At 37.3% G+C, this 24,495-nt stretch overlaps 1 protein-coding gene across 2 annotated transcripts in view; it reads right to left on the reverse strand.

Annotated features, from left to right (window-relative positions):
- Positions 1-6,972: 6,972 nt before the first annotated feature.
- SORCS2 (sortilin related VPS10 domain containing receptor 2) overlaps positions 6,973-24,495 on the reverse strand; it is a gene marked incomplete at its 5' end in the record, with an annotated part of 544,971 nt that continues 527,448 nt past the window's right edge. Inside the window, 5 exons of one of the 2 annotated variants that reach the window (XM_083862198.1) lie at positions 6,973-9,805; positions 10,144-10,223; positions 12,338-12,495; positions 21,371-21,473; positions 22,996-23,095. In XM_083862198.1, the coding sequence (XP_083718324.1) occupies positions 9,782-9,805; positions 10,144-10,223; positions 12,338-12,495; positions 21,371-21,473; positions 22,996-23,095 (465 nt within the window). In that variant the 3' untranslated portion in view covers positions 6,973-9,781. The remainder of the gene's footprint in view (positions 9,806-10,143; positions 10,224-12,337; positions 12,496-21,370; positions 21,474-22,995; positions 23,096-24,495) is intronic. The other variant, XM_083862199.1, reaches the window with a different exon arrangement.

Raw genomic sequence — 24,495 nt, forward strand, 5'->3', positions numbered from 1 at the left:
TACAGTGTTAGGCATTGGCTGACCAAGGAATCAAAAGCAGTTAAAAAATTAAGTTCTACCTTGGATTGAATTAGCTTACATCTATCCAAAGAACTCTCATGCAATGAGAGCAATTGGAATAAAAATTATGGTGGATATCAGTCAGTAACCTGTGTAAGCACAGGTGCATTGAGAAGACGACTGATTTTAACCTGCAATTGCTTTTCAAATTCACTGGGGATGAAATTTTTCTGTAACACAAAGTTGAACTGACAATGTCTGTGGAACAGCATGGCCATAAATTAGGGTAGAATTGGGCCCTGCAATGCCAAATAAACAATGTTCCACATTAATAGGGTAGCGAGACATTATTTGTGAATCTTTACAAGACATGTTCAAGTCTAGTTTCTATTTGATAGGTTTTTCATATACTTACCAAGAGCTTCAGCTCTAATTAGCCACAAAATCTTATTTAGGCTCAATTTAATTACTATTTTTTTTCCTTTTGTTTTCAGGGGTAATGCCATTAAAATCTATATTTATCTGTCTGTACCTGGATTAAGAGATTTTGCACCCACCTGTGCTGGAACAGCCACAGATGCACTGTAAATAAGCTGCCTTCCATCCTTTACTTTTAAAAAGGAAAATTTTCCCATTCCAACTCTCATCTCTCCAAATATTCCTCCAATCTAGGATGAAGCAATATTCCTAGCGTTGCTGCATAAATACAGAGCAATTACACCAAGTTAATTTTATTTAGGTGAGGAAGGGCAACACCTCATGCCTCCTAAACCCACACTTGCAGTACACTAGGTTGGTATTCTTTAAAACCACCTTCTGCAAAGAAACCTATCAAAGGTTTAATAGAAAGGTAAATCACAGGCACTGTACATATTTGTAAAAATATATGCTAAGTAAAACATAAAAAGTGGAAGCTTCCCAAAGCACTCTGCCAGAAAATCAAGTTCCCCATCCTCTTCCAATCTGCTATTCCTCTGTAAACTTCTTGTATTTATTTTTTCCTCAGCCACACAGAAGAGGATGAAAATTAGTTAATCACCTTTTAACATCAACCCAGTTTATTGGCAGAATGATGATCAGAGAAAAGCAACTCACAGAAGACTGGGATCAAGAGAGGAGAATTCAAGCATATTTCTCCATTTGATTATGTTTTCCCTCCAGAGCCTTTTGCATTGCAGCAAGCGCAACCCATGACTTTACACCCATGAGGAAATAAATCACAGCCTGTCAGTGACAAATGAAAAAAAGGATCTGTACTCAAAGGCCTGGTGTGTATATGAAATGGAAGAACTCTCTGTTCCTAAAATTAAGATTTCTAGTCACATGTTCAGTAAACTCCAGTCACTGGTGTTTACCCTCAGGAATATTACACGAGCTCCATTCATCTTCTTTAAACATTATAAAATTACAGCTCATAGAGACATTCTAGCAAATTACGTTTAAACAGTATAAATGCAAGACACAGACTTTATAAAAAAATTTATAAAATAACTCCTTTCCCTTGTCTCTTAGCTCAATGTTGTGCTAGGGAGAAACACTATTAGCAAATCACCCACAATCATCTCAGCTCTGAAAGCAACATCTTTTCCATGCACCCTCAGGTGGGATGTTTCTGTAAGTCAGATCTTAAATTATAGGCAGAGATGGTGATAATTCTGTATGTTCCAACAAAATTAAATAGTTGCCATTACAAATTAAAGTAAGCTTCAAGACTTAAGCAAAACAAAATCAACAACATGTGGTAAAACCATACACACTGGTAACACTGAATTTCTCCCTGCTTTTCCTTGTCCTGTTTAGTCCTGTGCTCCCTTTCCTCCCACATCTCTCTCACTTGCACTCCCTTCCAAGACACCGCTGAGCTTTTCAATGATCTTACTCCCATTAAATTCTCCAAGCTCCTCCAGCATGATAATTCTGCCAAATCTATCTGGTGACTTCGCTTAAATTTGTATTTTATGGAACTTGAATCCAAGCCATTTTCCCCAGCCTCTAGGAAAGGTTCATACAGACCCATTCCATAAACCTGTCAAGTCAAATTGCTCCTGACCCTCTATTAACAAAGAATTCTCTTTACTCCACATATTCTTCAGCTTTGGGTTGTAACCATTTTATAAAAGGCCGTGTCTGAGCTTGGGTCTCAGCATTTTCCATACTGAAATACAAATGCAGCCCAGGGGTCTGGCAAGGTGTCTGTACCCAACCCTCTGCAATTCTGTACCTGCCAGAATGCAAGGCTGGCAAAGCAAGCCAGCCCTTGCTGTGCTCCGGGAAACTCATAGGAACACCATGGCTCAGCCTGTAACCCACGAAGAGGCAGAGGATGGTATTTGGGAGATAACAGATAACCATCCCTGACAATCAAATACATAATTTCACTACAGATGAACAGCAAAATCAATATATACACTAGTGAGAGAGGAAATGCTGCTTTTTAATTCTTTCAGGGAGTATAATACTCATCCACATCTCAAACTAGAAGAATGTGCTCTCTGGGAAAAACATCTGAGAGAAGTTCTTGAAAGGCAAAAGATAAGAGTTCCAGAAAGATTTAGAGAAAATGAGAGCCAAAATTAAAGCTGAAAGGATTAAAAGTTACTAAAGTGGGAAAGAAACAGGAAGGATGGACTGCAGTGACACAAAGCACGAGGAGCCTCATTGACTCAGATAATACAGCAGAACTTAGAGAAGAGGCAGGAATGGGGAAGAGATTGTGATTCTTCTTGCTATCACTTGGGACACAGTAGGGTGTATATCCAAATAAAACACAGTAACATAAAGCAGAACAAAAAGCAAGGAAGAAATAGGGGACTGTAGAGAGCTGTCATCTGGAGAAGCCAGGCAAGGCAGAGCCAAAACCAGCAGCAATAATGAGAGAACAAAAGGACTACAAAAGAAGGCGTGGAGGGAAAGGAGGAGAAACAGAGAAGAGCGGAAATCTGGCCTTTTTTTTTTTTTCCCTGTAGTTTACAAACTACTTGGCAAAGATTTGGAAGCATTAAACAATTTAGGTGACTTCATGAACAGCTATTTTGCTACTTCAGCATCTCAAAAGATTAACCCCAAAGAGGAGTGTATTCACAAGTAAATGGAGACAGTGAGTTTGGCAGTTCCCTGGGCATCTTGTTTGTGGAGATATTCTGTAATTTTAACCTTTTAAAGGCTCTAATGTGAACCTGAAACATAGAGGTGGCGTATTACAATACTCTCCTTTGGACTAGTTTTACAATTTGCAAACTGCCTATGTGCATGTTATGATGTTTGGGGTTACACTTCTGCACATTCCTTTCTATTCAAAATCCATAACAGGAATATCTCAAAAGCCACATGGATATAAGCCTGCTGTTTTCCTGTATGAACTGTCCTCATTAAAAAGTATCTCTTTCACCATTTCAGAAAGATTTCCTTTTTAAACTCTTTTAATCAATAAGCAGTGTGAATTAATACGTTTTCTAGAAAGTGAATAAGCCAATTCATTTGCTTTGATCTGCAAGAGCAGACACTGTCAGTAAGAACTAAATATAAGTATCAAAAGCTGTCTAAAATTAGCAACAAATAACATAGAAATATAAGACATGCTAAGAAAGTTATTTGGAATGCCTGGCCTTCCTGGCGATTAATATACTCATTATACTATTAAAAATACATGCAAAAAAAAAGGCAAATTATTTAAGCAGTGCCAGGTACTGCTGCTTGTATTATTGCTGCTCAACAGGGATTCATGTCCACTGTATTGCAAGTAATCAGTATAAAGATGCAAATTCTACAGAAACTCAGAAATCAAGGCTAATCAAGACAGATGAAGTTTGTGTGAAATGCGAGTGTTGCGAGGAAAAATATTAAGCAAAATTACTTGTGTAAAGGAAAGAATGCACTTCCTTTCAGGGCTAGTAAAGGTTGCTTCTTAAAGAAAAAAAAATCTGGAAGGAGAAAGAGGCAGAGTTTTCAATTAGGAGTATGTATTTTTAGAGATACTATTAAAAAGCATTTAATGCAAACCATAACAGCTCTTTGATAAGGATTTTTTCACACAGCTATGTTGTTGTATTTCAGAGTACATATTTCTAAGCCTTCCAGTATTTATGTTAGATGCTGTCTTACAGATCATCTCAGCTACCAGCATATAAACTAGCTGGAAACAATAATGCTGACAAGCTTCACATAAGGAAAAAGGAGGGATGAAAAGAATGGAAGTCATACATGGCTCCACAATTCAGAGTTTAAGTAATTTGCTACCCCATTTAACAGGAGGAAAAAGCTGTGACTGAAGACTTACAGAAATGAGATCTCATATTAAAAATCATGAAACTCACTTCCTGTACGTATCAATTTCAATGGAAAAATATTCCAAGAGGATGCATTCTTTAGCCTCCAGGACAGCCTGAAGTACCATTACAGTTTCTTCTTTCCCCAGTAATATGCACCCTCTCTACTTATGCAACACACTTGAAAAGAAGGAACAAATAAGAGCTTTGTCTGCATGAGGTTCCCATCCAGATTTGGGAAATGGGCTGTTCTAGGCTGTCTCAACATGGAGCAACCCTTCTGCACGCCCTCCAGCCTGAGCGTGCACACACAGCTGGAGGCAATGCTGCTGAGGTGATCAGCTGGGTAGAAGGGCTGGCTTGGAACAGAAGATTAAAAATTTGAGAGGACACAGCTTGACATTTCCCAAAGACTGCAGGGTTAGGCTATTAATTGCAAAAGCTGACCAGGGGTCTGAGTTATTTGATGATTATAGTCTAAAAATAAGTCAAAAACTTGCAGGGATAAAAATGCATTTAAATGGCACTGAGAGGGCAAATGCTAAAAAATACTGAAAGGAAATACAAAACATGAAAACACAAATTTAACATTAAGAAAATTCTCTGAGCAGACCTTACTTATAATCAATTAAATGCCATTCTAATGAAAGTTTTAGGTTTTCTTAGACTAGTACTGGCTATGTGCCAGTCTTTTGAAGAAAGTTGTAGAAGCAATGCACAACTGGGACTAAAAGAAGGAAAATAAACCAGGAAGCAGCTTTTTGGATGGATTTAAAAGACAAAACAAAATTTTGCAACTCAAAAATCAAGATTTATAAAGGTAAATGCTTATAAATTTCGTCCTGGTGGAAATCCAATATTTTGAGAGAAACGGGCACTTACTTTCATCTAAAATACTGAAATAAAAATGAATATGGAAACAATACAGTGGTATCAATCAATATACAGTAAAACAACTATAATAACTCCAGCTGGCAAGGACTGTGCAATGAAATAAAATGTTTAGTCTCTCTTTTCCCCTGAAGTCTCATTAATGAAAATTACGAAATTTTTTAATAGGAAACATAGGAAAAATCTATGACTGAAATTGTCATTGATTCTATCTACTTAGAAACATTGACTTGAAATAACACTAGAAATTCAAAACTTATCAGAACCTCTGGTTCATCATCAAAAAGCTACTGCAACCAAATGCATGTATTTAATTTCTTACAAAGATTTTCTTTTTTTCACACATTTCTTTGAGGATGTATTTGTGTAAGGAGGATGGAAATTACTGCAGTTCCATTCTATTGACCTATATTAAAGATACATCATACAGTAGTAGAGTCTTCCCACTAAAAGAAGGTCTCATTGGACTGAAAACACAGCTAACCATGATAATTACGTCAGATGAAACCTGATTTGCACCTAGGAACTACTAATTGCAAAGCAGTGATTTGTCTTTGTCCACAGGACAGTTAGTTAACAAACCACCTACTTTATATGAAAAAACAGCTTACTCTTCATTACACCAGTCATTGAAAGAAGAAAACTCATCAAGAAGGCTACAATTCAATGAGAATATCATAAAAGAGTTTCAAGAAATTGGATGTGAATTGTGGATAACAACAACATCTCGCCTCAGGCTGGTACCTTCTATTTCTTTACAGCCATTTCCACCACCCTCTTCAACAGAGTATAAAAATATACACTGGTTTATATTGCTTATATTGTTGAAAAATTAATTAACACTGTGTACATTTTTCCTAAATGTCCTCTGAGCATTTCTGGATACTTTATATGGATGGGCTGTTCCAAAGCCATATAAAACATTCAATGTCAAAAGAGAAAGCAAAGATAACAGCTGTAAATCTTGATGGCTCTGTTAGAATGCTTCAGATCATACTGCTTGGAGCACTCTGAAAAGTACAGAGTGTTTTTGAAATTGAAAATACATCAGATTTTAAGAAGGCCAAAAGAGGCCAATGAGGCCAATACACTGCCAGTTGTTTGGTTGTTTTTTTTTTTTTTTTTGATTCAGTATAGTTCAATATCAGTGCTCATAACCAGCACTGTACCCATTTTTATAAGGTTTTTGATCAAATAACAATGCAGAGGATTGACAATACTAGTGTCTAACAGCAAAATCACAGCCAATGTTGCAGTGCTACCACATAACAGTATGTTTCAATAGCAGTGTTTAAATAAAATTACCTTCTTTTTTTTCTTTTTTACCAGTGATGCACATTTTTTTGATTATGCATTTTTTACATTTATACATAATTGCAGCTGGTTTCGGTAGAGAACTTTTAAGAACAGTGATAATTACAAGTAAAACAAAGAAAATGAAACCATTAATAATTTATGCACACAAAACTCTTTTCCTCTGATGATCCTGAACAAACAGTAATTAATTTAGCCTCACAATACCCCTGTGAGATAGGTAATTACTATCAGCCCCATTTTATATAGGTGGGGAAACTGGAGCGATACAAAGGAAGTAACTCACTCAGTCTGGTATCTGACAGTCATCTTCTGTTTTTTAGCCACCACACCACCACTAAAAAAATTAACTAAAATATGTACAAATACTTCATGTGTGCATGCACACACGTGTGACTAGCACTTGTGCATAGAAGCAACTCTGTTTCTGAATACACGTGTTAGGATTTTAGATACATATAAAGGATAAAAAGTTAAGATATCATGGATGTAGTTCAAGAGATTTGAGAACCAGTATTAGTTAGTCTTTTCATTTATGGATAAACAAAGACATCATGAATGAGAAAGTGGTAATAATATCTTCTCAGTTTTAAAATAATTAATTTTAAAGTTATTCTTGTGAGGAAATCAAAGGCTTCCTTTATTATCTGCTGGGTATTAATACAGTTATGGTAATAACATGTCTTTAGAAAACAGTGTTTTTAAGACATGACAAACCAACCTCACAGGAGTGCTGCATCAATCAAATTAATAAGCATCGGAAAAAATTATTACAGGCACTACATTGTGCTAAGTGTTAATTAGAGTACCAAGCAGTTAAATATTCTACCGTGTTCCAAAAGACTCCTGTGATCAGAGACACAAATCACCCTGAAATAAATGTATAAAAGTAGCTGTTAAAGCATAAATTAATATGTGACCTAGTTCCAGCAGAGTCCTTTGCCAATCAGACTAACCATGTGAGAACAACCCCAAGCTGGAGCTTCCATCCATTCCTTGTCCATGAAGCTGGTTTGCCACTCACCTGCCCTATTCAAACAACCTATTTCAGATTTATTTCACAGGAACAAGTAAAATGTTTGCAATGTTATTTTATTCCCTGCTCCAGCTCATTTCTATGAGAAAAAGCAAGAAGAGCTGGTGAGGAGGAAAAGCCCCTGGTGCAATGATCCCAAGAGTTTCCAATTCACAGCGTATTTTGTATATGCATTTCTCTTCAAGAAACCCAGACTCAGATACATTTAAGACCTTGGATTTTCACAGTCTGGCATACAACAGTCAGCCAGGGCATTGCTTCTCTGTTAATGAGTTTACATGGCACTATACAACTAAATAGGCAGAAATTTTAGAACAATTTTTGTAATTATTTTCCTGAGTGCTTTGCAAGTGCTTTTCAGAATCTTCACTCTAACTTTTCTATCTAGTTCCTTACACTAAGTTTATAATCTAGATTTTCTTGTGCTTTACACATACATCCTATGGGGTTTGTGAGGGCCTACAGTACTACACTGAATTACTACTTCCCAATCCGCTGCATTTGATGATAATATGCTTTATATTCACAGCTACATGGAAGAATGATTCCAATGCACACACTGATTTTAAGACAGTTCTTTTCTATTTGACTAGCTTTTATTATTTTCTGTTTGCATATTCTGGACAAGGTGCTATCTGTATCCTTCTTAAACAAGATGATGTGCGAGCTTGTTGCTAGCCTCAGTATGACATTCAGTGAGTACAGAGTTATTTATTCTATATCAAAGGCAAAAAGTGAAGAGATTATAGGTTACTGAGAGAAGCATCCTAATCCCAGGCAGCTGTGACACGCAGGATGCCAGACATTTAAACTCACCACACCACACTTGTTTTCCTACGTGGCTAAAAGAAACCACAGAGAAAAGACAAGAGGAGTGTGGATTCACTGCATTGACATTCCCTAGGCATGCAGACGTTGAGACTAGGGAACTCCGACCCAGCGGACAAAACTGGGATTAGGAAACAAGGACCTGACTCACAAGCCTTTCTGCAGGCAGCTCCTCCAGAAGCCCTTCCCCTGACCTCCCTGCAGAAAAAGAGGCCAGTGGTGGTAGGGACTGAGAGACACCCTGTGGTGATGGGAAGGAAACAGGAAGCCCTAAATCCCTTCCTTCATCCCTGTGACCCTTTGGATTGTCAAACCAACCCAAGCAGAAAAGGTCAGGTTGGGGTTTTCCCACTCCTGCCCGAAAGGGCAAATGCCTGAGGAAATCCCAAACAGGGATGCTGTGGGAAGGAGATGGCAGCGCTTCCCAAACCTTCCTGGAGGGAACTCTGACCCACTTGGCACAGCCACCCTTATAGCAAGTTTTAAAAAAATAACCATACAAAGAAAGCTGCGTATAAGAGGTATTTACACTCTCTGAAAGTTTAAAAAGAGACAGGCCACCAGCCTAGGGTTTAACAGGATAACTCATCTGGCAGCTGCCATCATCCTAGAGGGGCTCGCTCAGGAGAAAAGAGCAACTAAAATGACTGTCTGCAAGTGAAGGCACCTGGTCTGGAAATAGCATCAAGCTGGTGTTTTTATTTCTTCACATGTGGTGGGATTCGGGGAGATACTGGTGCTGATAGCTTGTCAGGGCTTGCTACACTTACAAGAGCATTATTGTATATTACGAGATATCCTAAATAACATTTTACTTCCTTTAATCCTCAGAAGGGCCTAAGCCTAAATTTGTTAGATTGTCTCACACATGTTTAAGTTAAGAGCTTGTCTCAACTAGGAGTGCATTTGTTTCTCACTCAGTCCTTTCCCAGAACAGAAACACTTGCCCTCCTAAAAAAATTGTCATTGTGATCAACCAACCATCTGTTCTGGTCTAGTCACTTGTGTAAAAATCAACTTTTCGGGCTGAAGACTCCCAGCCTTCCACTGAATACCTCAATTAAAAATATAATTAAAAAGTTACAGTCAATCATTCTAAAAATAAACATAAAGAAATAGAGCACATACAGAAAAAAAACAAGGTGGCATTGAAGGTGCCTAGGGCTACAAATTTGCTACCATAGTTTGAGATTCAATCCCAATGAGTTCCCAGGCCATGGAGTGAACACAAGACACATTTTCCTTCGCCCTTGGTAACTGATGATAGATGCTTTTTTCCACAGGACTGATTAGAAATCTCCTCTCCATCAGCATTTACAGCCATATTTGCAATTTTGGGACATCACCAGGGAAAAATAAAATGGTACAGAGAAGAGTCTTTCGGTTTTTGTGTTCAGCTGCAAATATCAGCTAACCAGGTAACTGTGCATCTCTCTGGAGTTGATGCTCAAAACCACGCCTGAGTGATTGCCTAGAAAAATACAGAAACAAAAGGCCAACATTAGTGTATTTCAGGTACTCCACAATAAATCCCCCTTTTATTGCAGAGACAAGTAAATTGCATAAGAAAGTGTCTTTATCAAACAACAGGTCAGGTGAAGGTTGGTGCAACAGCTCCATGTACCTACAGCACACTTTTGCACAAAGCTTTTGCTCATGATGGTGGATTTGTGGTGAATTCCTAGGGTTTCTATCCTAGTGACAGCATAAGTTGGTTCTCTTTGTGGCTTATAAAGGTGTAGTTGTCTCGAGGGGTGCAGGTGAGGGAGGAGAATGGAACCTGAGGCGTCCATTCGACATGCCACTGACCTGGGACTGGACACTGACCGGCATCAGCAATAAGGGAACTCTGTAGCTGTTCAAGTTGCCACTTCTCCCAGAAGGAGTCACTGCAAGGTAATGGTGTTGAGGAGTCCCAAGGTGGGGGTTGCGATAAAGTAGGCAACATAAAATATATAGAAAACAAAAAAAGTGGATGGGTGAGTCTGGAAATACTGTACTGTGGAAATTCAAAAGTTATGAGAAGAGAGAGAACAAACAGAAACCCAGGCCTGTAACTCCCTGCACATGGAGTGGAGGCGGCTACTGACATCTCCCAAGAGGGAGGGAGAAAGCTCACCAGAACTAGAAGGGATCTCCATAGCATAGAAACTTTCTGTAAATAATGTCGTAAACCAGAATTTTATATAAAGCAGGGATTATAACATGTTTCATACTCTAAGCCAGATAAAATAGAGTATCATTAACAGGAATATTTTCTTGGCAGTACTAAGCAATACTGGAGCTAGTGGAAAGTATTGCAAATAACAAAACAGTAGAGCGAGCAGAAGTGTAGTTTTATGTATTAAATAACATCTTCTGTCTAAAAGCTGTACAGTAGCTGACAAATATGGATGATTATGATCCACAAAAATGAGCTTTTTACACTCTCCTGGAAAGTCTGCTGCTGCAGACAACCCAGCTGAAGCACAAATCACCTCAAAATCTCATTTAAATTCTTATGTAATCAAAACATCATGATCTTGTACTCTTTAACCCCAAAATAATGCTCTGCTTAGATGGAAGATTTTTGTTTTCTCTGAGTAATAAGTGAAGAGCAAGCAGAGATTAATTCTAAATGTGTTACAAATCAGGGTAGCATTTCTTTATTAGAGCATCCCAAGCTGCCTTCTTTTAAACAAACCATGAGTGTTTTTCTACCATTAAAAGAAGTCATGCTTTTGTACCTTACTAAATGTGTTTGAATGCTCCCCTTTAATAGATATGTCTGCAAGGACTTTGTTATCATTCAGCTTCTCCTCTAAAGACCCTGTAGATGACATGACCAAACAAATTTAACATAGACTTGGTTTTTCTAGGTTTGTTTTTGGAACTAACTCCGGTAAAGTCAGGAGAGCAACAAAGGTCATCTTTCAAAATCAGAATGAAAGCAGTGATACTCATACACAGAAGAGACAGAAATACACAAAGCAAAGCAAGAGGCTGGATTCTTCCCTTGTCTTCAAAGCTAACACCTCCAAGAACCTAGAAGCAGCACAAAGTTCAGCAAATGAAAATAAAGACATCGACAAAAACAAAAAAGGTGAAACCCAAGATAAAGAAATCTCTCCTCAGATCAGGTTTTGTCTTGCCCAGGCTACCTTGGATGCAAAACACATCTTCTTCCTTGGCGTTCATGAGCACATTACAATTGCCTTTCACACCATCAATCTACTGCCACAAATCCCAAAAGCTTTGGAGCATCTGATTTATTTTCTCAAATTTCCAGAAATGGAACTGTTTTTGTTTTTTTTTACATTGTCCTATAATTTTCAGACTGTGACCTGAAAGCAGTCTGAAGACAATGTATTATAGATCAGAACTCCATGCTGCATTAAAACTAACCACAGGGTGCCAGGATATACACTTCCACCTGAAATCATTTGCAGTGGGAGATACAGAAAGTTTCCCTCATGGGTTCTTGATAACCACCTCCTGAATACTAGAAAATCAACTGCTAAATTAAGGAAGACTTATGATACTTTTTATATATTAATAAATTTCATGTTTCTGATCACAAAAACTTTAAATGCCATTGGAATATGAAGGCAAATAAAGCAATGGATCTCCATACAATCCATCTGAAATCACGGAAGCATTGACTCTACAAATCCTTCTGGCCTGCACTCAATTTTCCACTAATTCAGGGGATTATTGAGTGAATTCAACTGCTGCAGATTATATCCCATTCTACCAAATATAATTTATCTCTAAAATTGTCCAAGTCAGTCTCCTGACATTAAACTACTATCTCTGTACTCATGCTTTATATAACACATCATCCATAAACTAGCCTGCATCTTAAGCAAGCCAAAAGAAGGTGATTGAGATAATCCCTTGTTAGTGGTGTTACCATCTGCATCTTTTTGAGACTGAACAGAAAATGAAAAAGAACTGAAAGGAAAACAAACATCAATTTAAAACCAACTACTTATGAGAATTTATAAGCTAAAAATTAAGTTACCTCTTGCGTTACCTAGTGTTTGAGAGTCCAGATCATCATCAATAAACTCCTCACCCTGGATGATGTTCTGGGTGTCCTCACTGTGATTAACAGGGCTTGTCATCTCCTGCTCTTTTTCATTGTGCATCTGGGCGTAGACATTTCTGCCTGGCAGTTTCCTAAGTGGGACAAGAAGAAAAAGAATTTTTTTGTGTCACACACACACTGGCATCAGAGCAGAGCTCCTGCAGGGCAAAGTTGTTCCAGAACAAAAATTCATCACCAATCCCATCCTTCCTTAATTTCATGATCACAACCTAAATTCACCAACTCTTTGTTCTCTTCCACAGTTTTATGCAACCGCCTTATCAGGCTCTTCATACTAGCATAATATTTAAGCCTCCAATTCTAAGACTGACAGACAATGAGCAATGTTGAAAAGAAAAATTACTAAACTCACAGAAAACCAGTTTTAAGATTTCAAGCAATAAAAGGGCCCAATAGATGTTTATTCTTGAACCTAGGTATCTTCACATACGTTAAGCTGGGCTACAATCATCATCACATCTCCTTGAGCATGTGGGCTGATATTAAAGTGTGATAACATCAGATGGCACTCATAGTCAATCAGGCTCAGGGAGAAAAAGTCAGGAGAAGTCCAGGAGACAGGGAGTGAGAAAGGAGCAGAGAGTGAAGAGCCAGGAGGCCAAGACCAAAGGGCAAGGAGTAGGAAGGTAAACAGGCATTAGTAAGAGCACAAGACAGGGGAGGTTGGTTAAGTTAAGCAGACAGCACTGAAGGAGACGGTATAAAGTTTGGATTGGGAACTAATTACACAAACTCTACAAGAGAAAATATTTCACTCAGTCTGACTGGAATCTAGAGAAACAAAAAGCATCTTATTAAATGTCTCTAATGGACAATTAGCACTGTGGCTGAGACTGGGAGGCTTACAACTTAATATTGATAAAGTGTTCTTAACCAGATTAATTTAAATTAGACTTTGTAAACTCAAAGGGAAAAAATCAGGGACTGCCAGCTTTCCAACAGATTTTATGGCTTAAATATTCCTCAAGAGCCATACCCTTTGTGCTATAGCTGTGTTCACCTGCAGTGTGCCTAGGCACTTGAGGACATCCTTTCCCAAGCACCAAGCAGGTATTTCAGATTAGGGAGCTGCAGGCTCTAAGCTCCATTTCCTACAGTGCCAGAAGCTGCTTGACAGCTTGAGCAGCATGACAGCAGATCATGGCTGTCAAAGTCTGTGCTTAAAGCCAGATTATTACAATGGGCAGACAACGAGAAGAAAAGAAAAAACAGGGTAGAACAGCTGTGGTTTCTGTTGCACTCCTTTAGACAGTGAGAAAATAGAAAAAGTGACACTAATGTTTAGGCATCTCTCAAAAAGCAACCATCTCCTGCTCCTTATTACGGCAGCAGTTTAAAAGCTGTATAAACACACAGCTTACTCTATTTTCTCTATGCTTTTGAAGAAGATCTGTTTTAAATGCCATTTCACAAGAAGGTGTCTTTAGCAAGGGGCACCATTTCAGTTTGGGATAAAAAAAGTTACTGCAACAAATTATTCTGAAAAACAACTTCCATTGCATCAAAGTAATGAAAATAAATGGAAATTACTAAGAAATTAAAGGTGACTAAAGATAATATCCTCCCTTTAATCTGAACAATTGAAAAGATAAATTGAATTCTATATATCTTCACAAATACACGTATCTGTACAGGTATGTTTATACGCATACATACACACAATTATATTTCTAAATAAAAATTAGTATTTTATCCCATTATTCATAAGCAGTACAAAACCAAAAGGAAAAGGACAAGGATGGAAAGAAGGTCTGATAATACAATGCTGTGCAATTATGATCACTTCAACAGGTCTGAGGGCTCCTCCAACAAAAACATTCACATAAAGCCAAGCCCTGCATCACTCTCCTTTCATTATATGGATTAAAAAAAAGCCATTTTGCAAGAGAGAAGGACAGTCCTCATTAACAAAACAAATACATTAGGTAATTAATTTTGATTTTTTTTCTCTAGGGCCAGTAACTCCAGACTGTTTTTAATGTGTCTGGTAATGAAACTGGTCATGTGGAAAACCATTCTCTCAATCAGACCTGCATCAAACCTGTCAAACTGCTCACTTTCTGTCCACCATCAAATGCCTAAGGGAGACAAAACCCAGAAGAAATGTCTCTGTGATACATCTGCAGAATTAGCACATATGTTTCTACAATAATTATAATAACCTTCTCAGAACTACTTCTGACAGATTGGCGAAGCATCAATGGCATTATCAAAACAATTTTGACATAATAAAAATGTTAAACATCTCAAACCCATATGGCACGTCAGACCTTTACAGTTAAGTAAAGGGAGAAGAGCTGCTAGTGTGACTGCTGCCTGGGACCTGTATGGAACCAGGTCAACAAAGTGTGTCCTAAATCCTGAGGCTTCAACTCACGGCTCCTGCATGACTTGCTAGTTAGAGATAACCATGAGCAGAACACATACTAGTAAACATATTCAGGAAGAGTGAAGAAACCTCTCAAATTCACAAATAACCATTAAATGTATTGTTGCTAAGAGCATTTCCTTCTAGTTTAAGAATAAAAGGAGAAAAAAATTATGTGAGCTGTTATTTCTCACTCGCCTTATCCTGCCCAGTTCTGCTAAGTACAGATCCTTTGGGGAAGGTATAAAGCTGAGGCACCCAGTACTTCCATACTTTCCTTTGCTCCTCACACTCACATAGGAGACTAACATTGAATGGATTGGATGAAGAAGAATACCACAGGCCTTGAGAAGACATGTCCTGGAGGCATTAGACCTTTTATACACTACAGAGAGCTCTCTGTGATTCATACTGGTTCAGTTTTACAAGGAACACGCTCAACCACCCTGAAAAAAATGATAGTCCAAGTATTTTCAAGGAGCATTTTTAACACATGTGCCGGATATTCTGTTTACAAGAGACAACCACACTGTGGGATGAAATAGGATGTAGATACTGGGGTCTTGCTAAAGATGGGCCTGATCTGGCAATTTTGCTTCTCACTGCTCTAACATGCAGGAAGGAGGCTGCTACCCCTACTTACACAGAGTAAAACTCTAGTGTACCCTGATGTGCTTTCCTCTTCTTCAACAAGCACTTAATGTTGAGTCCAATGTAACTTTGAAGCAGGCAGAGCTACAATTCTTGGGTCTACATAAAAGACTACTGTGAAAACATGACAAGACACGAAATTTGACCCAAGAGATTTGTATCAGAAGTAAGAAAATTGAAAGCACATTTAGAAGAACAGACAAGAAGATTATGCAATAGTTTCTTTGGGGGCTTTGCTCATCTGCAAAATGCATGTGCTTCACATCCATCACTGGAGACAATTACCTCTGCTGAGCAGCACTCCATGGTTTATATTTTTAGTTCCTTTTGGTTTTTGTGCATTTTATTTCAATCATGAAAAAGAAGAAACATTATGCCTGCTTTGAGGACCAAAAAAATATGAGCCAGACATCTAATTCTGCACAGCACTACTAAAGAACATCACAGCACATGATTTTCACCAAGCTCTCCAGGTTCCACACCTCTTAGAAGACATTTCAGGAAGTACTTTTTTTTCCTTCCTTTAGTCACAAATTCTAATCAATTCATACCCCAAACTGTTAGCACTTAAAATTGTTCAGCAGGAAGGAACAGCAGGAGGGGGATGTGATATTGATTCCTACTCATTTAAGCTCTAGTTTATTTGGCTTTCAATTCCTTCTTTGTGGAAAAAAATATTCACTTGCCTTTATGAAGCTTCATTTATTTTCCAGAGGCTTGATTAAAATTCCATTTAGTATAAAAAATACGAACATATTCACATGGCAAAGAATATGGAATAATGTAGTATTCTCTTGAAACTTAAATAAAAATAACAACAAAAATAATCCATTAAATAGAATATTTTATTGTGGTGTTGACTTTATTATGTTTGGATTAATGTTCAGATGACTGACTTCTTTGTGCTTTAAGGCACTCCTGATATATTTGCTTCTTTCATTTCCAAAATCTTTTCTGCATGCTATTACTTTGATTTCTGAGGATGTTTTTACAAAATATTATGGAACATTAAATTAGTGCCTGGGTTTTTTTATCACTAAAAGGCATGGGTTGGGACTAAGCTTGCTCTCATGGAACATAAAAGTAGTAGAAGCAAGGTGGGGAAAAAAGATAGCTTTTCTTCAGAGACTGAAAATGAGATAGTAAGTCAATGAGGCAGAAAGATAACAGTTCTGCTCCAGATTGTAGAAATGACTCAGGAGGGGGTTCATTTACCAAAATTGGTACTTGATAGTAGCAGGCAAAAAAGGAATACACACAAGATGGTATAAATCTGGGTGAAGAGGATTCATAGTGATTTGTGAAAACAATGAATGCAACTTTAAGTACACCAGCAGTAGTTTACATACAAATTAAAAGATGAAGATTTTCATCTTTCAGAGAATCAAATTTGTTGCAATTAACCAGGTAAAATACATAAGCACAAAAGCCAGCCATTTGCTCTGGTTTGACTACTCTAATATCCTGCTATTACAAAGACATGAAAAATAAGAAAATTATGATTTCAGATCTTCTGCTAGTAGTATGATGATTACATGGCAGCTTTGATGTGGCTAAAATAGAGCTTTCCTTTCTTCCACTTCATCTGGTGCAGACAATGCTATTTCCCTTCTCTATACTGTTGCCCAGGATCCCACACCATAAAGCTTCTTCTGAGAGGAAAAAGAAATCTTTTCTGGATGGCAGCTTGAAAACCACAAAAAAAATACAAACATTGTTTCAAAGGGAATGGAAGAAGTCTGTTTTTACTGAATCAAATCTAGTAAAGATGGTATGGTATAGAAAAAAAATATGCAGATCCCAGGTGCACATTAAGAATTAGCCCAGGATTTTTAAAAATATTTTCCAGCTGTTTCATATTGTGGGCAAAAGAAGTAGCTGCAGGTAAAATGGACTCATTTTACCTGGATGCTTAAAGAATTGGAGCATACTAGTGAGTATTGCAACATGTTGTTTGCTTGAGGCACCAGCTCAGTGATTTCCATACCCTGAAGTGAGAGCAGAGCAGAGCAAAGGTACTTCACTCGTGGCTTGTCCACCACCCACATCTCCTCCTGCACAGTCATGGTTGGTTCACCCGCAAGGAATGATCCCTTGCTCCTTGTTCCCATGCTCAAAATTCCTCCTTGAAACTATCTAAACCAATAGCTCAGATAAACCAAACAGCTCATTTGTGGAACACCATTACAATTAGTTTTTAAAAACCCATCGCATTTAACATTTAAAATTTACTTGCCATATACAGAGTAAAAACAGTCCTAATCTTATCTACTCTGATCACAAAGGCTCAAATCCCCGTGTTTCTTTTTTTGTTTGTTTTCCTTTTGCTGAAAGCAATGAACCATGCTTGGGATTGTCAGGAGCAATCATGAGCTCTGGGGACTCCAGCACCAGGTTTTCAAGAAGTAGCTGGATGCACAAAGAAAACATCAGATTAAGTGTGGAGTGTGTGAAGTTGAGGAATGGGGACATGAAACTATAAATGCTTCCAATTTTACAGCATGTAAAAACAGAGGGCAGCAGTCTTCCCAGTCAATGCTTAAGTATTTGGGATTAGGGCATATAAGAACAGATGTGACCTACAGTCACCTAATCATTAGCTACACAGCCATGACACCTTTGGTTGTCAAGTTTTAGACTTTATTAGAGCAGTGAGCAAGTGTACCATTTACATCTTTTCTATTTGATGGGCATTCCTTGAGGAGTGATGAGATGGCGTTGGTTTGTACTATGCTTGTAACTAATCAGCCAAAATCCCAGACCTCTATATGAATCTGCCATTGTTTTTCCCTTACCCCCCCCATCTAATTACATAAAATACTCTTTTCTTTTTCTGCATATGAGGAATTGGACAAAGAATTTTATGCAAGACTGTTATTTTTAGATCACTGCTCTCTCCCGAACTAATTTTGTTAGATTTACTTCTTGTCAAGGACACCAATTTTTAGTACTGAATATTGCAGTTTTCAAAAAATGAGAAATTAAATAGGAGCAGCAAGTTTCAATACTTACAAAAGATTCCTTAAAAAAAGAGGTATTGGATTTGTCTCTAATGTCTTGTCAACACTATCTTTCATTTCTCAGCTCAGTCTGACAAAAATTAGTGTAAATTAGCACCCATGTTCTTATGATATGTACTTCAGGAATAATTTGGGCAGGTGACCATGCTTGGGAACAGGAAGCCTCAGCACTCAGAAACCTTGGGTCAGTTTGAGCATGTTTCACCATTCTCTGTCAAAGCTGTGGGTCTACACAAAAAGCCTGCTATTTTCTTTGGGTTTTTTCGTCACAAGTCCTGAACTCTGTCATTGCAAATAGATGACATGGTCTCATGTATGGAGCTGTAACCTCCCTGCCAATCCAATTAACATCTTATTTCGAAAGCCAGTTTTTCCATCTTGCGTTTTTGCAGATATTAAACTTAACTTTGAGCCAGCAAAAAGAGAGAGAGAGAAAGAGAGAGAGAAAGAAAAAGAGAGAGAGAGAGTGAGCAGCCCAAGACGTTCATACAACCTCTTGCAAACCACCTGCTTTGCATGTGCTCCAAGGCCAACTGCAGGTCCTGTAGACCCAGTCAGTGCAGTGATAAAACCAGGATCCAAAAAAAAATTTCACTGATGTTGGGAAAAAAGGGTTCTAACACTTCTATTAATCTACATGAATGAAGGGAAAGCACCACCAAATGTCTTCTATCTCCTCCTCAGGTTTGTAAATCATACATCATGATTATGGACGGTATTATCACTTCAACACTTTACACATCTGTAATTTATCTGTGGAATTAAATCATATTTTTATTTCCCCAAGTTATCTGAGTTACCATAGGCCATAGTAATTCTGAAATTATCACCTAAAATGGAACATTTTTTATTGCCTATGGCATTCTTTCAGGAAATTAATATTTAATACCCAGGCATATAATATTGAAAATGTGCCTTTATGCATTATAACTTGCAACTTTTAGTTTTATAAAGGACACTCATTTCATAGCCTCAGTCCCTGTGGACCAGTTTGTAAACTTATGTACTCACTGTACTGACTTTAAAGGGACTGTACTCCCAACAAGTACTCGATGGGGATCCAGCAATGCAGCAACCATCTCCATAAACACAGGAAAGACGTTTTAAAAGGGATTAAAGATTTTGGTGGGACAAGAGTTCACAGGGAGCCCATGAGGAAAAAGCAAAACATAACACTGATTGGGTGCTCAATATTCTTTGAAGAAGAAATTGCAGGTGAAGGATGCAACAAAAAAAGCTGTCAAATTTGAAAAGCTTAGCAGGAATATTTAAAAAGGATTCTTTCAAATATCTCAGAAACAGATAAGATACAGACTAAAATTGAATATTACTGCATGGCCATTCATCAATGCCAACAGCAGTTTTTAGGCTACTGACAAACTTTTGAATATATCTCACAATAGTCCTCACTTGCATCTAAATTACCCCCTGCCCCCAAATGTAAATGCAAATTATTTTCACAAATCATATACAGAAGTCTGAGAGACATTAAAGCTCACAATTTGGAAATTGTACTATGTTTTTATCCTTAGTAAAAACTCTACTTATAAAGCAATGGTTCATTGGGCATTTTAGAAAGAACTCAAAGAATATGTTGTTATTCCTTTCTTGAATATTTTATACTTCCTCTATCATGCAGTAATTGTGACTATTACTTAATTGCTTTCATTTAAGACCTAATAAAAGATATAAATCAGATAGCTTTTAAAAGATATCACAAGGAAGTTTTATGATCAAAACCACAAACAGAAAATCCCCCATTGTATTGCTTTTGAAATAATATAATTACATCACATCAACCATTTTTATGTTTCTCCTCACTTCAGGCACCTAAAAGAGCAAAATGGATTTTTATTCCATTGTAGACAGTCTGATACAGAATTCTATGCTTTGTCCTTGAAAGCAATCAGTCACTGTGAACTCTAAATGCTTAGGTTCTTGAAGGAAAAGGGTTTTTTCTCTATTGACATAAAAATACTTTAAACAAAATCTCAATGCTAGCTACATTTACTGCTGTCACAAACTAAATGCTGCTCCTAGTTCTATAAACTTATTTTAAATAAAAATCACCCTTGAAAAAATGAGGAAAAATCAGTATGAATCCTCACGGACAAAGGACAACAGAAGTTGTTGTTGATGATGATGATGCTGCTGATGATGAAGGTTAGTTTCCAGTATGCTCAAACCCTTTTGAATGCTCCAGAGATACTGCAATGCCAGTAGGACAGACAATGATTACACTGTCCCATGAACAAGAACAAATTATTTAAATTGCACAGCAGCTGGGATTAAAATCAATTGCAGACTAAAGATTTCTTGGACTGTCCAAGGCCAGCTTTGCTCAGTTTTGAGAATATGCTCAACATAAGGGCCGCTTCTGGAAATATTCCTTCCCTCTACACACTCTAGTGCCAAATTAACGCTAATCTCTTTCTGTCAGTCATCCTCCATGGCATTGCCTCAGCAATTAAAATGTAATGTGTGCAAAGAGAAGCCCCAGAGCATTACATGCTTTGATAAAATTACTTTTAAAGCAAATCAGAATTGCAGATGCACTCCCTGTCCCGACAGTTTTAGCTTATTCATAACTGTTAGGAGTAATGAGAAGGGAATTAATCAGGAATAGTATTTTAGTTCAGCTCTGATTCTTGATGGTGTTATTTAGACAAACTGAACAAACTCTCCATAGTTCCCATATTGTTGATATTTATCTTGGAACACAGCAAGTGAAACAAACATCAGTGCAGTACCATGATGTCTGAAAAGTTCAGAAAAAATATGACTTTCAAAGCGGTGTACTTCTTGCAATTCCTCAAGAAATCTTCTTTACAAATAACAAACTCTGTCTTGCTAATCTATGGATAAATCTAATTATTAAAATGCATATATTGATTAAGGTTTACTTGCCTTTTGAACTTGTAGAGGATGAAAGCCCCAACTGCAACTAGACAAATAACAAAGAGAACCACAATAGCCCAGTAGCCACTGCCTCCTCCAATCCTCTGAGAGTCTGAAACACAAAATAAAAGAACAGTTTTGCATGGCCCCTTCCACATTATTCTCATTCTTAAGTGTTCTTTTCCATTTAATTGTCAGGTCAAAAACATTGGTTGTTACTTTTGCAACCTCTTTACCCCTGTGGCTTCTTCAGAAAGGGAGAAGCACATAAATAATTGGTGACTTGTAACTGAAGGACGGAGGACCCATTTAAAAAAAAGTAAGCAACAAACAGTAAAACACGAGATCCTGAAGATTTAATTATTTGCATACTCAGTGGTTTTTTGTGGTTTTTCCAGGGAATCTAAAGTTATCACAGTAAACAATCACAAACCGTAAGTACGTGCTTTGCAAAAACAGGGCTGCAGTAATTTCACAGATGGAAAAACTAAGGCTCTGCACAACAAATGAACTCATCAAGGTCATGCATCGGTAAAGGCTGGAATGCATTGGTAAAGGTTGGAATGAACATGGGCTTCTTTCAATCCCTTTTGTGCTGGCAAACTAATGTCAGCCCTTTACACCAGACAAGGTACCATAGTGAGACTGTAGCACAGTTCTACATTAGCAACTAGATAAAAGAGCTTTGTCTTCTACAGAGAGCTGACAGTAAAATATCACACCAGCATTTACATAAATTGATAGTGGCTGGCTAAAGCTGTTCTCCCACAATACGCTGAAATTAATAAAGAAGGATATTTATGGGAGATAATACACAAACAAAAATACAGGACATTCTCATAAAAAATTCAAATCTAAGTTGGACTTTCTGTTTAAAACAGCATTTTAACATCTCTCTGTTCAAAATATACACATGTATGCACACATACTCTATTTAACCAGTGTCCATCACCAGTGAATCCAGGAAGGGAGGAAACGCACACAACTGCCCCTGCCTCTGCCCTGTTGCCATTTGTTGTAAACAGAGAAAAAAAACATAATTTATCTCAGGACAGAATTAGCAATGTGGAGACCTTACAGAATCCTTCCCATTAGTTGATCAGAAGATCAGAGATACATGGCAGAGATGCAGCAAGTCTTGTGTTAGACTCAGTTAGTTACAGCAGCAGAGTTAATGGCTGCTATAAAGGCAAAGAAGTTTTGCTTTCTTAGCAGCTGGTGCAGCCTAAAGTGCCCTTAGATCACCAGATGGGTTTTTTTAAGCACAGTTATCTCTTCAGGGCACTATTTGGTACAATGGAGGTATTTATGTTGTGGTTACACAGAAAAAGCAAGAAGCTTGTGATACAAATCGTGACATATGACAAAATGGAAACATCAAAAAAATATTTATTTGGTTGTGATTGTTAATAATGACCAAATGAAAATGTATACATACATATGTGTATGTACATATATATAAACATATACATAAAACCAATATACACATATGTGTCTACTTATATGCAACAAGTACATACATATGTGTTATATGTACACATACATATTGATATAAAGATTTTCTCCTTAAATTATTAGAACTGGAATGGGTATCCAAAATTTGTTCTATTGATAGATATTTTAAATATATTTACCTGAACCGGAGTCAGCTAAAGTCACTAAGACCCAGTATCCTCCCCTCAGAAAGAAACTGATGTTGTGTGCATTCAGGGCCTGCTTTATAGCTGCTATTCTCTGAAAATACAACAGAGAGAATGTCAGATGTCTTGTGCTCTGTTCCACTTTGAGACACTCAATGTTTTAAAAAGGAAAAACTCTGCTTTAAATAGTGAAAACACTTGTCAACGATGAGCTGAAATCTAAAAGAAATTCAATATTTAAAAATCAAGCAAAACTCCAGAAGACATAAAAGCTGAAAATGTCACCATTTTATAGCCAAATCTTTCTTTTTGATTACCCAAGTCTTTACGTTTATCCAGTATGTGACAGACAGCAAGTAATTTGCACCGCGCTGTTGGGTTTACCTGGGTCATAACTCACACATTGCATAATCCATATTAAAAACCTCCCATTCTCCTAATCTATCAGAAGAAAACCTGTGATGTCACTTTGAATTTCTTGCCATGAAAAGTAACTACTATTTAATAATGAACTGCATGTCATAATTTACCTTACCTCCTTACGTGTAATGGAATGAATTCCATTTATAGTTAATTTTTAACAATACTCCATAGAAATATATACATTTATCCATGTGGAAAAAAAAAAAAAATCAGTATTCCTCCCATTTCCCTCCAGTGGATAGAGCACAGGGAAATATGGTCTCTCATATTTTTAAATAGCAGAACCATTAAATATACCCTCATATCCTAACCCCAGATGACAAATGGTCTGAATTACACTTTCTACTTGCTTGTATCTTCAACATGCTCAATTTTCTAAAAGATCAGAGCTAGTTTTATACTCTATGCCTTATAATTTGGGACATGACTTCCCAGAGGATGCCAAATTTGAAATTTGCTTTATATCCATGAGACCTTCACAAGTAACTCCTTTTATGATATTATCAATTATGGTGCTCATCTTTGACAAACTTTTGAAGTGTAATGGATAAAAATCCCTGTAGTCCTTCTCATATTATGGACAGAGACTATATGAAAGTTCAAATATCATCATTCTTTTTGAGAAATATCTAACTTCTGAAGACATTCCACTGACTTTATTAATTTTTTTTTTATGTGGGAATGACTCAACATAAGGGTGAAGTGAGCATGGCTTTAGTTATTTTGCAAGACAATTACAGAGACAGCTCCTAAGTGTTTATCTTGTTGCCCAAAGCCTGAAAAGAAAATGGATATGACAACTCCACTGATTAGGAGGCTTTAAAGTGATGCTGCTATCAATGAAATAGTTTCTTCATATCATTCCAGGTTCATTCATGTGCTTATGGTGTACAGTGCAAGAGAGACAACTGCTTTAGGTTAATCTGACTTACAGCAGCCAGTAAATGAAATTTCTGAGCTCCATAACTTTTGATTCCTCATATTTTCCTAGCAGGTTCATAAGGAACCCAACATTTGGTGTGGTTTTTTGCTTAAGTGATTAAAACTTGTCTCTTATTTAACTTCCCACTA

Source organism: Zosterops lateralis, assembly GCF_965231275.1.
Source record: "Zosterops lateralis genome assembly, chromosome: 5".
Classification (NCBI taxonomy): Eukaryota; Metazoa; Chordata; class Aves; order Passeriformes; family Zosteropidae; genus Zosterops; species Zosterops lateralis.